The sequence below is a fragment of the Mastigoproctus giganteus genome, chromosome 5, assembly GCF_048544385.1.
Source record: "Mastigoproctus giganteus isolate SK-2022 chromosome 5, ASM4854438v1, whole genome shotgun sequence".
Classification (NCBI taxonomy): domain Eukaryota; kingdom Metazoa; phylum Arthropoda; class Arachnida; order Uropygi; family Thelyphonidae; genus Mastigoproctus; species Mastigoproctus giganteus.
The window spans coordinates 189958801-189978160 of NC_143579.1; the positions used below are offsets into that span (position 1 = coordinate 189958801).

General features: G+C 37.4%; 1 protein-coding gene across 2 annotated transcripts in view; it reads right to left on the reverse strand.

Annotated features, from left to right (window-relative positions):
* LOC150085950 (peroxisomal acyl-coenzyme A oxidase 3-like) overlaps positions 1-19360 on the reverse strand; it is a 357646-nt gene that overhangs the window by 203758 nt on the left and 134528 nt on the right. For both annotated transcript variants that reach the window (XM_090373609.1, XM_090373610.1), the window contains 2 exons: positions 19186-19275; positions 10256-10488 (listed from right to left, as the gene is read on the reverse strand). In XM_090373609.1, coding sequence (XP_090229735.1) covers positions 10256-10488; positions 19186-19275 — 323 coding nt within the window. The remainder of the gene's footprint in view (positions 1-10255; positions 10489-19185; positions 19276-19360) is intronic.

The following is a 19360-nucleotide window of genomic DNA, read 5'->3' on the forward strand; positions in this document are numbered from 1 at the left end:
TTCAAAAATAACAGGTGCATGACCACTAGACAACGTTTTGACCATTATCAACAGACTAGGGTAAAGAAAAATCTTTTCTCAGTGGGTGCCTAAGCTGGTGATGATAAACACAAGGAATGATGGCTGTGAGGAAAGAGATCTGTGAAGATCTTCTGGAGAGGCATGGCGCTGGTGGACCTAACTGCTTTAAAGGGGTTGTCACATGTGATTAAACATGGCATTCCATTATGATCCACAAACCAAACGGCAATCCATAAAATGGGCATACTATACATCACCTGTAAACAAAAAATCATCACCTGTAAACCAAAAGACCTGAACCAAATTGGCAGGGCATCAAGTTTCATCAGGATAACACAGGGCCACACATAGCACAGATGAAATTGTCAAGGATTGCCCAGCTGGGGTGAAGCATAATGCTCACACACCCTATAGCCCTTAAATTGCCTCATCAGATTTTTTTTTTTTTTTTTTTTGTTGATAGATTGAAGGCATAACTGAATGGTAAGGTGTTTGAGCAATATGGAACTCATTTCTGACATTAAACATTGGTGCACACATCAGCCTCCTGATTTTAAACAAAATCAGGAGGCTGATGTGTACACCTGGAAAGTGCATTTACTGCCTGGAAAGAACAGTGAAGAAAATGCAGTGAGTGTGTTGATTCTTACATTCATTGTTATTTCACAAAGTTGAAAGATTGTAGAGCCACTCCCCGATTAACGTAAGGGTAGTGTTGCATGGAACTCTACGTAAGTTGGATTTTATGTAAGTCGGCATTTCCCCCATGATTGTGCACAACTCACAATTGTGCTCGCTGAATTGATTGAATCAGAAAAGAAATGTTCGACGAACATGTGAATAGAATTATTGATTGTATTTATTCAATTTTTTATCTCATGCGCAGGAAAAATTACAAAAGTGTGCAATTAAAAATATTTAAAAATTATAAAGTTACAAAAAAAGCAAGGAGATGCATAATAACATCAGTAAGTTTTACCTCTCCAGAATCGACGTCTTCAGTACGCCACTGCAGAGATTTAGAAGGGGTTAGCTCCTCAACCTTACGAAAGAACATATTAATGGATGACTGGACAGTGGCTTTTTTTCTTTTCATCATAGATTTCTTTGTAGCAAGCAAGCATATCATTCACCCCTCTGTTAACTTTTAAGAATCATTCGCTGTCAGGTTTCGTTCACTGTCATCTTCTCAAACCTCGCCACTGCCATCTGTCAGGTGGTGAAGCATCTCAGCTCCTCATTTGGTTCATCTTGAGCTTTGTCAGCATTTTCTTCTTTCACTATCACTGCCTGCAAGTCAATAAGTTCTTCGTTACATAATTCCTTCTTTTTTTTCTCTCTATTAACTCCTCCACGTCTTTGGCAACAACCTCCAACTGAAGTAGCTCTGCAACCTTTACAATCTTATCTGTAACCTCTTCATATGATTAGTCTTTTTCAAACCCTTCAAAGCCTTTTATGTGCCATGGGCATATTTTCTTCCATGCACCATTTAAACAACTTTTAGTAATTTCTGTTTAAGATGGCATGGTAAATATTGTAAGATTTCTAAAAGTCTCTTAATGTAAAATTTTTATCACCGTCTACTGCAGACAATGCCTGAGCAAATGTTGCACGTAAATAGTATGCTTTTAAATTCAAAATAACACCCTGATCCATAGGTTAGATGAGTAAAGTTGTGTTTGGCAGTAGAAATATGACTCTCACATTCGAATTGAAATTGTCTAAATACATAGTATGTCCAGGAGCATTATCTAACAGAAACAAAATCTTGAAAGGAATGTCGTTGCCTTACAATATTTTTCAACCTTGGAAATGAAGCAGCATTTAAACCAATCCTCAAAGAGAAATATTGTTATCCATACTCTCTGGTTCGATCTGAAATGCACAGGTAGGGTGGCTTTATTGATGCGCTTAAAGTAATGCATGAGAATTTCCAGAATGGTACATAAGCAGTGGTATTAATCTGTAATCTCCCGCTGCATTAGCCCCAAGCAAGAGTGTGGCCCAATCTTTTAAAGCTTGGCATTGTCTTTTCCTCTTTGGCAATGTACATTTGATCCGGCATTTTTTTCAATAGCCAGCAGTCTCGTCAACGTTAAAAAATTTGCTACGTTGAATAGCCGCTTTCATCAATAATTTTTTCCAACACTTCACAAAATTTCTCTGCAGCTGTAGAATCTAGCCCCAAGCAAGAGCGTGGCCCTATCTTTTGAAGCCTGGCATTGTCTTTTCCTCTTTGGCAATGTATGTTCGATTCGGAATTTTTTTTTCAATACAGAGCAGTCTCGTCAACATTAAAAATTTGCTGCATTGAATAGCCACCTTCAATAATTTTTTCCAAAACATCACAAAATCTGTTCAGCTGCAGAATCAGCACTGGTGACTTCACCGCATCCTTTTATGTTTTGAAAACCAGCACAATGCTTGAACCTATTAAGCCACCCATTGCTTGCCACGAACTTGGCTTGGGGTTCGTCGTACTTATCCTTAATATCTTCATAGATACTTCTTGCTTTTGCTTGAATGGCCATTGGACTCAGGACTTGTTTCTGAATCTGATTTTCCATCCATATTATTATTAATAGCTGATCCATCTTTGATATAGCACCCGAACACTGTTTTGTGATCACTGTTAATCTTAAATGTGTCGATACTTTGACATGTTCTTTTATATGTGCACTGTCCTTTAAAACAGTATTCACCATTCAAGCAGCGAGACCTAATTCCTCTTGCAATAGATGACAAACTTTGTCCTCCTTCGTACTTCTTAATCATTTTCATCTTCATTTCTAAATCAATTTTGTTTTGTTTCCTGGCACTGCCAGCACTTGCACTTTCCGTTGGTCGCTTTCCCTTCATAATTGTAATACGTAAATAGGAATGAAGAGAAGTTTCTGAAAATTTGTTTTATATGATAAAAGATTTCAGTGAGGAGAACTCATTTCACCATAATACCATAACATGAAAACCAGCAGTATTCCAGTTATCGGGATTATTGCAAATGCAATAAGATCGAGTTTACTACTCATTTATAATAGACTGTGCTAACAGAATTCTTCCTGCCAGTACTACATTAGGCAGCCTGTGTTCTTTCATCCAGTTCACATGTCCAAACCACTGAAGTTGTTTTTTGTAGATCTGCTCTATTATTCTGCATTCAAAATTTAGATCTCTCTTTACTTGTTCATTAGTTTTATGTTCTCTTCAATTTGTTTTATTGATTTTCCTTAGACATGTCATTTCAAATGACATTATTTTTTGCCTTTCTTTCTTATTTATTCTTCAATTCTCTGATCCGTAAGTTGCTGTGGGTATGACAGTTTCATATAGTTTAATTTTTAGACTATTTGAGATTTTATTGCTCTTCCATATGTTTTTGAGTTTGTTCATGTTTGTCCATCCAATGTTCAGTCTGTGATTAATTTGGTCAATATTACTTAGGTTTCCGGTTATTAGAAAGCCCAGGTATACAAATTTTTGTACTTTTTCTATTTGTTGATTTTGGATGTTTATGTTTACCTTCTATGTTTTTTTCCGATTTGCATTATTTGGATTTTATTAATATTAATATTAATTCCATAATTGTTTCTTGCTTTATCGATGTTTGTTAATATTTCTTTTAGTTGCTCTTTGGTTTCTGTTAAAAATCACAATATCATCAATATCACAATATCATTTTAAGTGGTTTATATTTTTTCCATTTATTATTGTGCCTATTTTTTCTTCAATTGATTTCATTAGTTCTTCTAGGTAGATATTAAATAGATATGGAGATAAAGGGCATCCCGGCATGACTCCTTCCTCTGTTTCAAATTTCTCTGTTTTAAGGTTGTCGAATTTTACTATTGCTCTTGTGTTTTTGTATAAATTGTTTACAAACATGATTATTTCATGATCAAGTGGGGTTTTTTGTAGTTGCTTCATTAAATTTTCTCTGTTTACAGAGTCAAATGCCTACTTGAAATGGATGAAGCACAGATAAAGAGGTTTCTTCTTATTCCAATGTTTTTCTGCAATGATGTTTAGTATGAATATTTGGTCTATTGCTGATCTGTCTTTTCTAAATCCTGCTTGTTCTTCTCCTATTGTTTCTTCATATGTTTTAAGTATCCTATTTTGTAAGATCCTTATAAATATTTTATATATATGGTTTAAAAGGGTAATGGGTCTATAATTCTGGAAATTTTCTTTATCTCCTTTTTTGTGTATAGGTACTATTATTCCACTTTTCTAGTCTTCCGGTATGTCACCTGTAAATAAAATTAGATTAAACAATTGTGCGAGGTGCTTTAACACTGCATCACCTCCGAATTTCCATTTCATCATTTCCGAGTGCCTTGTCATTCTTCATTTGGCTAATTGCTTTCTGAACTTCTTTTATTATCGAGGATGCTTTATCTCTTCTATTATCTGAGGCAAGAGCATTTTTTCCTTCCCCTTTGAACAGGGTTTGGTATATTCTTTCCATATTTTTTTTAAATTCTTGCATGTTTCCTGTTTTTATATTGTTTTTATTTTTCATCGTCAGTATTTTCAGGATGTAGGTTTTAGAGAGTTCCTTTATAACCCAGAAAGTTGTTTTAAGTTGCCCAAGAAACCTATAGGGAAAAAGAAATCCAAAGAAGAAAAAATTAGTCAAGAAACACTTGTCATGATGAACCGAAGACAACAAATGAAGAGCAAGAAAAACACTGACAGGGAGAAAATTGAGTATACTGAGTTATGCAAAGCCATTAGAAAGAGACTCAGAGAGGACATAAGAAGATTTAACACAAGAAAAGTAGAACAAGTAATAAGGGAAAACAAAGGATTTAAATCAGCAGCCATGAGCAGTAATACAGAAAGACAAATGATACTGAAACTGAAGAATAGCGATGGCGTACTTATAAAGAGCAGAGAAGGCATAATTCAAATAGCAGAAGACTACTATAAAGAATTATACAAGGAGCGAGGGAATGATGCCAGGAGTGGGGAAGATGGTTTGCAAAGTAGCAACACATACGACATACACGATATTCTTCCTGATGAGGTAGAACATGCATTGAAGAAAATGAAGAATCAGAAAGCCCCGGGGGAAGATGAAGTTACTGTAGAGTTGTTAAAATTAGGAGGAAGAGACATAACACAAAAACTGGCAAGGCTCTTCACAAAGTGCATTAGAAAAGGTGTGACACCTAAGTAGTGGAATAATGCAATCATAGTTTTGCTGCATTTTTTTTTTTTTTTTTTTTTTAATAGTTGTTGGCGCATAAGCTTCTGTGGCCATAATGCACCTCCCAAGGTTTTTGCAGTACTCTGATCCAAGCCCGAGGCGGGAATCGAACCTGCGACCTTTGGGTTGCCAGGCAAGCACTTCACCCACCTGGCTAGCCTGGTCGACTGTTTTGCTGCATAAGAAAGGAGATAAATCAGAAATTGGAAATTATAGACCAATTAGCTTGTTATCCCACATCTACAAGTTGTTCATAAGGGTCATTACTAACAGATTAGAAAGAATACTTGATGAGAATCAAACGAAAGAACAAGCTGGCTTTAGGACAGGATTCTCAACTATGGATCACCTTCACGTAATATCACAGCTAATGGAGAAAGCAAATGAATATAAAACACCATTATGCCTGGCATTTGTGGATTATGAAAAGTTTGACTCCATACAGCGTAAGGCAATGTTTTGGGCACTGGAAAGACAAGGCATAGATACCCCATATATTATGATTTTGAAGTAAATATATATGAGAGTGCTACCTCATTTATTAGACTAGACAAAGACAGTAGGAAATTTAAAATCGAGAAAGGAGTTCGACAAGGAGACACAATATCTCCGAAGCTGTTTACTGCTGCCCTTGAGGAAGCTTTCAGAAGATTAGACTGGTCGCAGAAAGGAGTCAATGTGAACGGAAATTACCTAAACCATTTACGATTTGCAGATGACATTGTGGTCATAAGCCATGATCCCAAAGAATTAGAGGAAAATCTTAATCAGTTATGCACAGTTAGTAAGGATTTTGAACTAAAGATTAATATGGCTAAAACAAAAGTAATGATGAACAAGTATGCCACGGAAAGGTGGCATACTTGTTCATCATATGATTGAAGGAGCAGTGTTGAAAAGGTGGAGTCATATACTTATCTGGGACAAGTTATTAGCTGTAATAATGATAAATGGCTGGAAGTCAAGAAGAATAAATTTTGGATGAATAGCATTCAGAAAATATAGTCACATACTGAAGAGCAATATCCCAGTTTGTCTGAAACGTAAAATAATGAACCGATGTATACTCCCCACCATGACTTATGGAAGTGAAACTTGGGCACTCACCAAAAGAATGGAAGAGAAGCTGAGAACTACACAGCAAAGAAGGGAACGAATTATATTGGGAATCAGACTGTTAGATAAGAAGAGAAACACATGGATTAGGCAGCAAACTCAAGTAAAGGACATTCTTATCAAAACTAAAGAACTAAAATGGTCTTGGGCAGGATGCATAGCTCGAAGACATGATGACAGATGGACTAAGAAAATAACAGAATGGTACCCAAGAGGAGCTAGAAGAAAACCTGGAAGACAAAGGTGGAGATGGATAGATGAAATTCATGAGTTTTTGGGTAGTAAATGGATGGCCAATGCTGAAAACAGAAGGAACTGGAAAGTTGCTGGAGAGGCCTTCATCCTGCAGTGGATTGAAAATGGCTGTTGATGATGATGAAGTTGTTTTAGAGTTGTGACGTTTATTTGCCTCTTCGCACTGCTTTGCTGTCTTCCAACCATTCCCTTTTAGTAGCTTTACATAGATTGTCTCTTTTGTTTTTTAGGATTTTATATTTTTTTCCAGACTATTTTTTGTTTAGGAGGTTTTTCATTCGTCTTTTTCCGTCCATACCTCTAAAATTTCTACTGTAATCCATGGATTATTTCGTTTTGGTTTTGTTCCCAAGGTTTCTAAGGCTGCATCTTTAGTCATTTGTTTAATTATCTCCCATATATTTTACACAGATAATGAATAGTTTATATCTTTTAATTTTTCATGTAGTGTTTCCCATAAATTTCCTTTATTTTGTCTTCCTTAAATCATGATATATTTAATCGGTGTCAAAATCTGTACTTCTAAGAGTTTTAACATTTTGAATGGATGATTTCCAGTTGTTATTTATTGAGATGTAGTCGATACAGTTTTTTGAATTTCCATCTGGTGATGTCCATGTATACTTATGTTGAGATCTGTGGTAGAACAGTGTATTGGTGATGAATAGTTTATTTTCTTTGCAGAAGTTCAAGAGTTCTTCTCCTCGCTCATTTCTACTTCCTTTCCCGAACTTTCCTAATACGTCGCTGAAGTCTGTCGAAAAGCCTCCAACTTTTGCTTTAAAGTCTCCCATTATTATTAAAATATCTTTTTTGTTTGTGTTACCTATGGTTTCTTGTAGGTCCGAATAGAAGGCAGCTGTATCATCGTGTGAGGAGTCTGGGGCGTATACCTGGATTATTTTTATGAAGATTCCTTTTTCTTTCCCTTTTATTCTTAAACATCATTCTTGAGCTGTGTGGGTGAAAGTGTTCCTTCAGCCAAAGTATTATTAACCATTTGAGCTACTCTTGTAACAATTGGAAGCTTAACTAAATTTAAAGAGGGACTGCACAAATACTTGAGATAAATAGGTAAATGAAGTGAGGGAAGGTGATTAAAAAATGGTTACTTTATTTTTAATTTAATTTTTTCATTTAATTTTGTTTTACTTATTAATTTTTGCATGGTGCTATATTTGCTAGCAGGGATAAAGAGGTGATTATCCCATTATATAGGTCAATGGTCAGGCCACATCTTGAGAACTGTATACAGGTCTAAAGGTCTCATTTTAGGAAGGATGTAGAGCTGCAGGAGCAGGTACAGAGAAGGAAACGAGACTGGTAAAGGGAACAAAAGGGTGCTGTTAAAAAAAAAAAAAGGCTACAGAACTGTCTGGAGAAAGGCACCTAGGAGGTGATATGATTGAGGTGGTTAAGGCCTTGAATGGCTTGAGTAAACTCAATGCTGATGGGATTCTTCCTCTTGCTCAGACTATGCACGTGAAGGAGCATACATTCAAACTGAGGAAGGATGGGTGCAGAACACATGTGCAGAAGTTTGCCATCGGCCAATGGGTAGTTGATTGCTGGAACAAGCTTTCACCAGTTGGAAGTGGACAGTTCGGATAAATTTGAGGTAAAACTAAAACTACAGGAGGGAATAAATAGGTGAAATGGATTGATTTTTTTTTTCTTCTTGTTTTTGGCTGATGCTGTATTTGACTGATTCTTGCATAATTTTCCACTACTAACACACTGGTGTACAAAACTTAAGGACCAGTCAGGTTTTCGCCTGTAGCTTCTCATAGGAGTGACCTGAATATAGGAAAAACATACTAAAGGAACTTCATGAGGTGCAGAAATGATAAAGGAAACAACACCGACACAACAACGGAAACAAAACGGTACAGAGGGACTTTATGCAAAAGTGGCAATATAACACTGGCTGCCATGATACAGATGCATCACTGCTAAAGATGGAACAAATGGAAGAGGTGGTACTCAGTAGGAGATATGGCCACCCCTAATGCCGAGGCAGGCTTTGCACAGCCTGTCCATACTTAGAACAATGTTGTTGATAAGTTCTTGCGGTAACATCGTCCATTCCTCTGTCAGCGCCATCTTCAGCTGGTGAACATTTTCTGGTGGGTGTGGACGTGCCACTAGGCATCTCCACAGAGCATCCCATATGTGTTCAATGGGATTTATATTTGCGGAACAGGCAGGCCAATCCATATGAACAATGTCCTCACTTTCCAAAAGCATATCAACAGCTGCAGTGCGATGGGGTGTGACGTTATCATCCATAAACATGAACTCGGAGCCAATGGCACTTCGGAACAGATATGCATGGGAAGAATTACCTCAGTACAGTAGTGTGCACCGATTACAGTACCACCGTCCAGTATCTGGAGTTGTGTACATCCATCCAAGATAATGCCTCCCCAGACGAGAACACCTCGACCGCCACATCGATCCCTTTCAGTGATGTTTGCGGGGTGATACCGTGTGCCAGCCTCTCGCCAGATTAGCTGACATCCAGAATCGCTGCTGAGACTGAATCTACTCTCATCAGTAAAGAGTATCTTACCTCACTGTGCTGCTATCCAGTCCTTGTGTTCGATGCACCACTGTAAACAGCATCTCTCATGGGCAGGTGTTAAAGGGACATAGCGTACTGGCCGTCGGGCAAACAGTCCACATTTGTGGAGTCGCCAGGCCACAGAAAACTGCGACATCCTGCATCCTGTGCAGCTGGTTTGCAATGGATCCTGCTGTCTGGTGTCTGTCCCTCTTAGCTTGTTTGTTTGTTATTTGGTTTTGAGGAGCATTAGCAACTAAGGTCATATTGCTCCGGGGATATGCGGTGGTCATTCCCTGACCTTTCCGCATCCTCCGTATTTGGTGGTCATGGGCTCGAACCCCGGTCTAATCAAGAAGCGTGTGTACACACTGCTGCTCCTGCTCACCTGGCTGCTCCTGCTCACTCTTGGCCTGTAGGAGTATATAGCAGTCATCATTGGGTGTTATTTTTTGTGGACGACCACCACTGGTCTTTCGAACAGCTGTACCTGTCATTTTAAAGGCCGACCACGCACGTGAGACGATACTATGGGTGATACCGAACTCTGAAACCACACTCCTCGCACTTCGACCTTCCTCAAGCTTCCCAATTATTTGACCCTGGGTAAAGTTGTCCAGATGTTGTCTACTGGCCATTTCGTTGTCTGTAGCACTGTATGAAACCAATCGAATGTCTGTAACAATCGTGTTCACCATTCGGTAATTTGCATATAACTGCTGCGTTTCTGTTTATGTGAGCCCTCTCATCACGATTCAAATTTTTGCATGTGCACCAGCTTTCTACTGAACGGCCATAGTTATGCAAATCGCCACAAGCTGTTTCGTTTGATTTTGTGGTTGTAACCTTTAGAAATAGTGTTGGTCCTTAAGTTTTGCACAAAAGTGTACTAATAAGTTTGCTTCCTTCATCATTTTCCCAATACTAATACTTCAGAGTATTCACTAGATTATTATTACTTTTTTTTGTAATAGTAAAATTGCACCATGTATAACATTTTGTTAAAATTGTGCAGGATTTATGAGGATTTTACTGAACTAATAAATATTGAAACTTAACACTTGAACAAAAGTGAGTTATTTTACCCATTATCTAATCCATTCAGTCCAAGCTTTGGCCCCAAATCTCCAACTGTAACGTTAGGCAAAGGCAACATTGTCTCACGATCTCTAATTGGTACAATAAAGGCATGAAGACCATGGCATTCATTATCAGGAGTATAAAGCTGAGCATATAGTATTGTATGTGTAGCTGTTTGTCCAACGTTACCAATCCACACCTTGGTAGCATCAATATCAGGAGTATTGATTACGAATTCCTAAAATTAAAAGAACCTTATATAAGAATTAATGCTGATTTTTAAAAAAATTTTATTTCAGTGCATACTAATTCAGTATATTATACTACTTTCAATATTACTTTTTTTTCTTTTTTTTTAACCCCATACATTAACAGTCTGCAAAAAAAGATGGGTTCCTACTGAACCCACCAAAGCAAAATCAGCATCGTGTTTTAGTTTTTTCTCAGTGTAGTCAACCAGCTGACATGCAAATATATGATATGCAAAAAATGATTTTGATATCATATATTTGGATTTCAGAAAAGCTTTTGACACTGTTGTGCATGGAAGACTATTGTACAAATTGGAGCAGAATGGTATTAAGGGTAAGTTGCTACAATGGATAAAAGGATGATTGAGTGGGAGAAGACAGAGGGTGGTAATCAATGGGTGCTGCTCTTTGTGGACTAATGTTATTAATGGAGTCCCACAGGGTTTGCTGTTGTTTTGTATATTTATCAATGATATTGATGAAGGTATATCAGGCTTAGTGTCGAAGTTTGCAGATGATACAAAGGTTGGCAGGGTTGTTAATGACAGTAATGGCAGTGTGCTACTGCAACAGGATCTAGAAAATTTGGACAGATGGACTAAGAAGTGGCAACTGAAGTTTAACCTTGACAAATGCAAAGTACTACATATGGGTAGAAGTAACCCCAGAGAAACGTACCAACTGTGTGGTACTACACTTAAGATGGTAGAAAATGAAAAAGACCTGGGAGTAATTGTGCAGTCAGATATGAAGTTTTCTGAGCAATGCAGACAGGCTGCCAGGGCAGGTTATGGGGTTTTGTCAATGATATATAGGAATTTTGCTAGCAGGGAAAAGGAGGTGATTGTCCCTCTGTATAAGGCAATGGCCAGCCCACGCCTTGAGTACTGCGTACAGGTCTGGAGGCCTCATTTTAGGAAGGATGTAGATTTGCTTGAGTGTGTACAGAGAAGGGCAACAAGAAGGGTGAGGGAAATGAAGGAATGAAGAGAGGCTTAAGTTCTGCAAATTGCAGTGGCTGGAGACTAGGCACCTGCACGGTGATCTGATTGAGGTGTATAAGGCCTTGAATGGGTTCAGCACGCTGAATTCTGATGGGATCCTTCCACTTGTTCAGATTACGAACCTAAGGGGGCATAAATTCAAATTAAGAAAGGACAGATGTAGAATAGACGTACGGAAATTTGCCTTTAGCCAGCGGGTGGTTAATTGCTGGAACAAACTTCCATCTGTCGTTGTGAAAGTTAATAGGTTAAATAAATTTAAGGAGGAACTGGACAGGCATTTGGAGGGAATGGTGTGATTTTTTTTTTTTTTGGCTGATGCTGCATAAGCTCATACACTTGCTTTCTTGCATCACATGCCACTACTACTACTACTACTACATTTACTACTGGATGCGCACACCATGTATAGCAATGCTTGTGTGTCAAAAATAATGGTGAAACACCAAGGTTCACGATCAACTGCTGGTATGACACAGCTTAGACTGACATGTGTTGTCATAACAGCAGACAATATTTCAGCTCTGAAAGTAGCAATAAGACAAGACAATTACATGTCCATTAGATAACAACAATGGTACCTAAAGCAATGGGTCGTAAGACTTTTAACTACTTCATCATAGGATCAGCAGCCAAAACCGTAGGAGCCATCGCAATAAGTACAGTCTCTGTTTCTGTTATGATGTATACGTATGAAACATATACATTATAGCTGACCTGAAAAAGACCAAAAGGAAGGAATAAAATTCAAACATAAATAAAAATAAATACATAAATAAAGTTAAAAAGCTGAAATAATGCCAATTAAATCTTGTTAAAGGAAAAATGAATGAAAGTTTGAATTCAAAAAGAAGGCAAAATTCAGTATGAAATTTAAACAAAGTAACTTAAGATAAAGGAATAAAGTCAGGTGTATGACACCTTACTGTGTGCTTAGACCAAAATTGGTGAAATTAGCTGAGTGTGGTGAATACAGAGCTACATCAGAGACCAAAGATGAAAGTCGATATTTCTCTATACAGTATATTTATATCAGTTGATTTATATAAGTTTAAGTCTTTTTACATTTCCTCAATAACAATACCAATACTGACTTAAACACATGAGGCATTTGTCTAGTCATCCATCCAGGGACCAACTATGGTACGGGTTTCACAAACCCGGACGGCCTTAGCATAACTATAGTCCCCTTCTCCCAATTGCTTTCTACTGTCCTTAATAACTACAACTTATTTCTCGTGCATGATTAGGCTGACTGAAAGCAATACGAGATGCTATTCCTCTGCTATCGCTCCTTTTTTCCTTCTTAAACAGTTTAATGTCTTTTCTACACTACCTTGTTAGTCATTGATTCTCCCTTTGCTGGCACTTTGCCTCATTTGTTTAATTGCTTACTTCCCTGTCACATGGGTATGGTTCACTTTGTCGATTTCACGCCTCCCCCCCTCACTCAGGGTTACTTCAAATGATATAAATATACTGTACAGAGAATATCAGCTTTATTCAGTCTCCGATGTAGTTCAGTATTCACCACAATCAGCTAATTTCACCAATTCCGGTCTAAGCACAGTAAGGTTCATATACCTGACTTTATTCCTTTATCTTAAGTTACTTTGTTTAAATTTCATACTGAATTTTGCCTTCTTTTTGAATTCAAACTTTCATTCATTTTTCCTTTAACAAGATTTAATTGGCATTATTGTAGCTTTTTAACTTTATTTATATTTATATATTTATTTATGTTTGAATTTTATTACTTCCTTTTGGTCTCTGTCAGGTCGGCTATGATGTATACATTTCGTACGTATACATCATAACAGAAACAGAGATCCTGCTTATTGCGGTGGCTCCTACGGTTTTGGCTGCTGACCCTATCATGAAGTAGTTAAAGTCCTAGGACCCACTGCTTTCAATACCATCACTGTTATCATTATTATTTTTATCTTAATTTCATTTAATTTCAGGTAGTCTGCTTTTACCTTGCAGGCATTCTCAATTTTTTCCATGGTAATTACACTTTACAGGTCAGCACCCCTACCCAATACACTGATACTATACATTTGTGTATATATGTGTGTGTGTGTGTGTGTGTGTGTATGTGTGTACATATAATTCTATATTTTTTCTACATTTTTATCACTTATTCAATGTATCCTTTTATCAGTAATTTGCTTCATCATTTTATTTTTATTATCATATTATTTTATTATAATTTATGTGTTTAATTATAGGGTATAACAATGAAGACCAACTAAGGTTACCTAAATACTTGGCCCTATGGCTCTATAGGTATATTTTTACTCTGAATACCTATATTCCATATTCTTATTAAATTTCATTAGTTATGCGATTCCCTTGGTATTCAGTTCAATAAATACTGTAATACACACACACACACACACACACACACACACACACACACACACACACACACACACACACACACACACACAGTAAACCCTCACTAATCCAAATTAATTGGAGGAGAGGTCATCCAGATTAAGCAATAATCCAGAATAGTGAAGCAAAAGATAGCCCTAAAAGACAAAAAACTTAGAACACAAATAAATGGAAAATTTAATCATATAGGTAATGCTGATGAAAATAAAAAAAATATCACTGTAGAGACTTTATTTAAAACTATAAAAAGACAGTATATTTATCCATCTATCAATGAATAAATGGGCAGTATTGTTTTTTATACATTGATCAGGTGGTGGAATCGCATGCCAACTCCACTTGATTATTGCTGAATATTACTTAAATACAGCTTCTTCAAGCCAACGCTTCTTTTGGCTTTTTTTAATGTCTGCCTAATTGATACACTGCTTTTATCACTCCCCACATCGATTTTAAAGCAAACACCTTTATACGTTCTTTTTGTTTTTTAATATCTGACACAGTCTGTTGGCCAATACCAAATTCTTCAGCAATTTTTTTTCAAGGAACATCATTATAACGAAATAGGCCTACGCGCTCTGGATTCATTGAGGAATTTTATTGTGGCTTAAACACAGAGCGTACAGATAAAGCAGATTCTGCTTTATCTGTACGCTCTGTGTTTAAGCCACAATAAAATTCCTCAAGGAACATCATTTTCAAGTTGTTCTATCACTTTGAGCCTGTTAATGTTAATTAAAGTACAGTAAACCCTCGATTTAACAGATTAATAGGGGAGAAGTGGTATCCGTTAATTCCGAAAGTCCATTAAATCGAATGTAACCAGGGGGGGGCATTTTTTATTGTTCTTAATGTAAAAAAAAAAAAGCTTTAATACAATATACAATACCGTACAATATAAAATTATGTTGCAATTTTATATTTTTATATGTTGCAATTTTATATTTGGATTTTTATTTATGGATATCAGAACAGTGTTTTTTTATGCTGCAAATTTCACAAACATGTGCTACTGAGATGCCTTGTTCTAATTTCTCAATTAGCTCTAATTTCCGTGCCACATTTAAGTTCACACGTTTTCTTTCAACTCCTCTATCACTTGATGTCATTTTAAACTGTAAGGATTGCAAAATCATTTAATAAATAAAGTCACAATTCAGAAATCACAGAAACACTCTGTATACAACCTGACCGCACGATAGCTTGAATAAGACTGAGACAGAAACAAAGCGAGTTGGTAGACCTGCAGTTTAGTGTCTCGAGTCACGTTCAGCTCGCAAGTCACCGCCTGCACTTATCTGTTATCTGTAATCTGGGAAAACAGCTATTTGAACACATTTTCAGAAAGAATTAAAAACTATTTCCTGAATTTGATTATAAAAATAAAAGTAGGTAATTATCAAAACAATAATGGAAACAGGTAATTATTATTAATTTTTAATTAATAATAACACTGAAGTTTTTTATAACCTAAAAAAAATAATATGGTCGAGATTAATATGTACATTACTGTATCATTATTTATCCGGTCCGTTAAATCCGAAATCTGTTAAATCGGAGTCAGTTAAATCAAGGGTTTACTGTAATGTGTTTTCTTTTTATTCCACTTTTAAATTCTTTAGAACCCATAATTATAAAATATGTTAACTTATATATATATATATATATATATATATATATAAAGAAGTAAGGAAATGAAGTGATATAAGCAATAACATCCATTCGACTCAGAGTCAACAATGATATTGAACAACACACAAGACAATGTAATGTATGTTCCATCTCTCTCTCTGCCCAGTCAATCAGTGCACAGCCAGAGTGACTCATCTGCCTTCCTAAATCCTGTCTTTCAAAGTATTCAACTATGAACAGAATTTTTCATATTTCGATCCAGATTAACTGTAACTGGATTAGCGAGGGTTTACTGTATACACACATGGTATGACAATTAACATCTATTGGACATTCTCATTCACACACACAGCAATCCCTTTTATAACAGTACCCTGAATAGACATAGCACACGTTTTATAGATTTTTTTTTTCCAGGTTAACTGGACTCATTTCTCACCCAGCCAGTTACACATAGCAAGACTAATTACACTACACATTCACTCAGACTTAACACACACTCCATTGAAAACATTTCCTTTCATACTTGCACTGGGTGGGAAACATATTCTAGCTGGCCAGTCGTTATCAGTAGTTGTCACAGTCAGGGTGAGGAACTTTTCAGGGTAGAGGTGGGTGTCACAATTTAGGTTATTGCTGCATGGTTGCTTCTTCTAGTCTCAAAAGCTTTTTGAACAAATTCAGAGAAGATCATGTAATGCATGTCATCAGAGATGAGAAGTTGTTCATTTCCGTGGCTCATGGGTCCTATTTCTGTCAGAAGTATACATCTGTGGAGATGATAATTGGGGCAGTGATATAAGACATGGGCCCAGTCCTCATCAGCACCACAGGTATATTTTGGGTCGCATGTGAGGCCAAGTTAACATAGTTTTATGTTCAGGGAGCCATGCTCTGTTAGCAAAAAATGTAGTGTATAAGCCCTTTATCTGACTGGTCCCATCTATCTTTCCATTGCTGGTATAGACAGGTCAATATCCTTTTCTTTTCCTGTTTAGGATCAGCTGTTAGGTCTATATTGATTCCTATGATGTCAGCAGGGATCTACCTTCTAAGCCTATAGTTGAGGCCTCTTCAAATTATTTCCAAATCTAATCGCAGCGCACCAGGCAGAACCTGCAAGGGAGGTTCTGGCTGGTGCTGGCTAGGGCATGCCATAGTGTGTTGACCCTGCGGAATGCCCTAGTAATTGTAAGTAGGATGACATGCTGAATGGATCCTAGTTTAGCTATATTGACTAGTAACATTCTAGGGAATCAGACGCCAGCCCCATAAGAAATTACTGGGAAGAAGATAGCCTTATAAATGACGGCTAAAGTCTTCCTTTTTAAACCCAGAAGGCTCTACTTATTCTGGCAATTATGCCAGTGTACCTTCTCACTTTTTTGCCAACAGTTGTTAGACAAGGGTGAAATGTTAGCTTGGAGTCAAAGATGACTCCGAGGCAGGGGAACACCGGGAGTGTGCAGTGCCTGTGTGCAAAAATTTATATGGCACCCCATTAATTAAAAACATCAGAAAATAATATTCTAAAATTCAATGAATTTTACTTTTGGCCTCCTGGCGCCTGTGTGCATTGCACACATGGACAGCACGCCCCTGCTCCAAGGTATTTTAATTCTGTTGTTAAGGCTATTGTTTTTCCTGAAATCTTTACCAGAGGTAATCTTCTTAATCTGCTTTTTAGTAGGATGGATTTAGGTTTTGTACTAGAAATTACCAGTTTATGGATTTATGCCCAGTTCTCTAGAAGGTTCAGGGCATGATTTGTCTGGTGTTCCTGAGCCCTTCTGATATTACCCTTCACAAAAAGAACAAAAATTAAATTTTTTGTTAATATTCTGGGATGACCAAACAGTAAGAGGAGTTCACAGGATAGACAGAATACAAGAAACAGAACCGTATTTAGTAGATATGGGCTTGAACCCCGGCCACTCAGGGCATGTGTACTTATGCATCTGCGTGCCTGACCGCTCGGCTACAGAGACCGATCTGTGCAAAGGCAACCTTGTCTACTTGGCCTGTGTCAGCCTCCAGGAACTCATCCAGCACTAGGTTCCAAAAACAGGGACATAGCACTGAACCCTGAGGGCATGCACGGATAACACACTCTATCGGGTAACATTTTGCTGTATACATTGAAATCTAGTTTGCACTGCTATTTTCCTGTTATGGAGATAATCGTTGATACAATTATACAGGTTCTGTGGAATATCAGCATGGTGTATTCTCCTGAGGATGCTGGGCCACCATAAGGTATCAAAGGCACCAGCAAAATCAACTGAAGTAGCCAGCATGTTGGTTTCCTGGGTGGTTTGAACTGCACTCATTAATTTGTTCATTGCACCCTCATTTGAACATCCGGGTTTGAAACCAAACTGTCTGTCCGACCAAAGGTTTGCATTCAGATAATGTACTTCTAAGTAGTATAATATGAGCCTTTCCAATACTTTGCCCAGAACTGGTAACAAGGCTATTGGCCTATGTGATTTAGGATCATTTGGAGGTTTTTCTGGATTCTTTAAGATTAAGCTCAGGTTTACCAGTTTCCATGTGGTGAGAAATATACCTTAGAAATATACCTTACTTAGACAGTTATTAAATAGTTGGAGATGTTGAGACTGACTTTTGGCAAGAATTTTTATAATTTCTGGTTCAATTAAATCATGACCAGGGCGCCGAATGGGCTGGCCGGGTAGGTAAAGTGCCTGCCTGGCAACCCTAAGGTTGCAGGTTCGATTCCAGCCTTGGGCTGGATATCACAATGGTGCCGAACCAACCGATTGGTTGGATATCCCGGCCACGATACATGAAGGAAGCAAGAAAAAACTGGTTCCTTCGTGTATTGATCACATCATACAAAATAAATAAATGGCCAGGGCATTTCTTTTCCTTTGTTCTATCGAAAGCATTTGTTAGTTCTACATGAAGAGGGGGGGGGGATCTATATCTGGAGATACATAGGCCTCATTCTCATTACAGATGTAGGTCTGTTCATAAGTTAGTGCTTTGTCATCATCTGGGAACAAAGAGTCAAGGATGTTATTGACTGTTCCATCCCAAGTGCATGTTGGCAGTCCTGTCAGTATGTGGTGTGAACGACATCACCTTTTGGCAGCATGTTGGTAACTTATGTGGTATACAACACCCCAGGAGTCTGCATTACCGGAGGTACCAACAAGAGACCTCCGTGTTTCTTTTTTCTTATTAGTTGGGTATAGTTATTTCTCAGGGAGCGATACATCTCCCTTTGGGCATTTACCTCATCTGGAGGCCAGCTAGATCTTTGAATGGTGCCTGGACCATTTGCCGGAGATTTCCCAGTTCAGGCCACTGCCCTACCTCAAACACCCTGTTCTGACTATCTCAAAAACCCTATCCCAGTCTTCTCTGTATATTATCTATAAAAATAAAAGAAGCTAAAAAAATCATTCTCTCTCTCTCTCTCTCTCTCTCTCTCTCTCTCTCTCTCTCTCTCTCTCTCTCTCTCTCTCTCTCTCTTCCCCCTCCCTCCCCCATCCCACTCATTAAAAATATCACAGAATCCTAGGATTCCATGTCCCATGAAAACCAGTTTATAAACTTTTCATAGAAGATATAGGATAAATCTAACATTAAGTATAATATTCCTGTTTCAATAATAAATACCTCAGTTGTTGAATCATATACTGCTGTTGTCCGCATCTTTCGAGCATTTGTTCCATGTGTAAATTCGGTTAGTGCAAAGCAGCCAATTATCTTTATAAAAAAAAAAATTGTAAATATAAATTGGCTTTTGATTTATTATGCTAACATTTGAATATAATGAGAAAAATACTTCTAA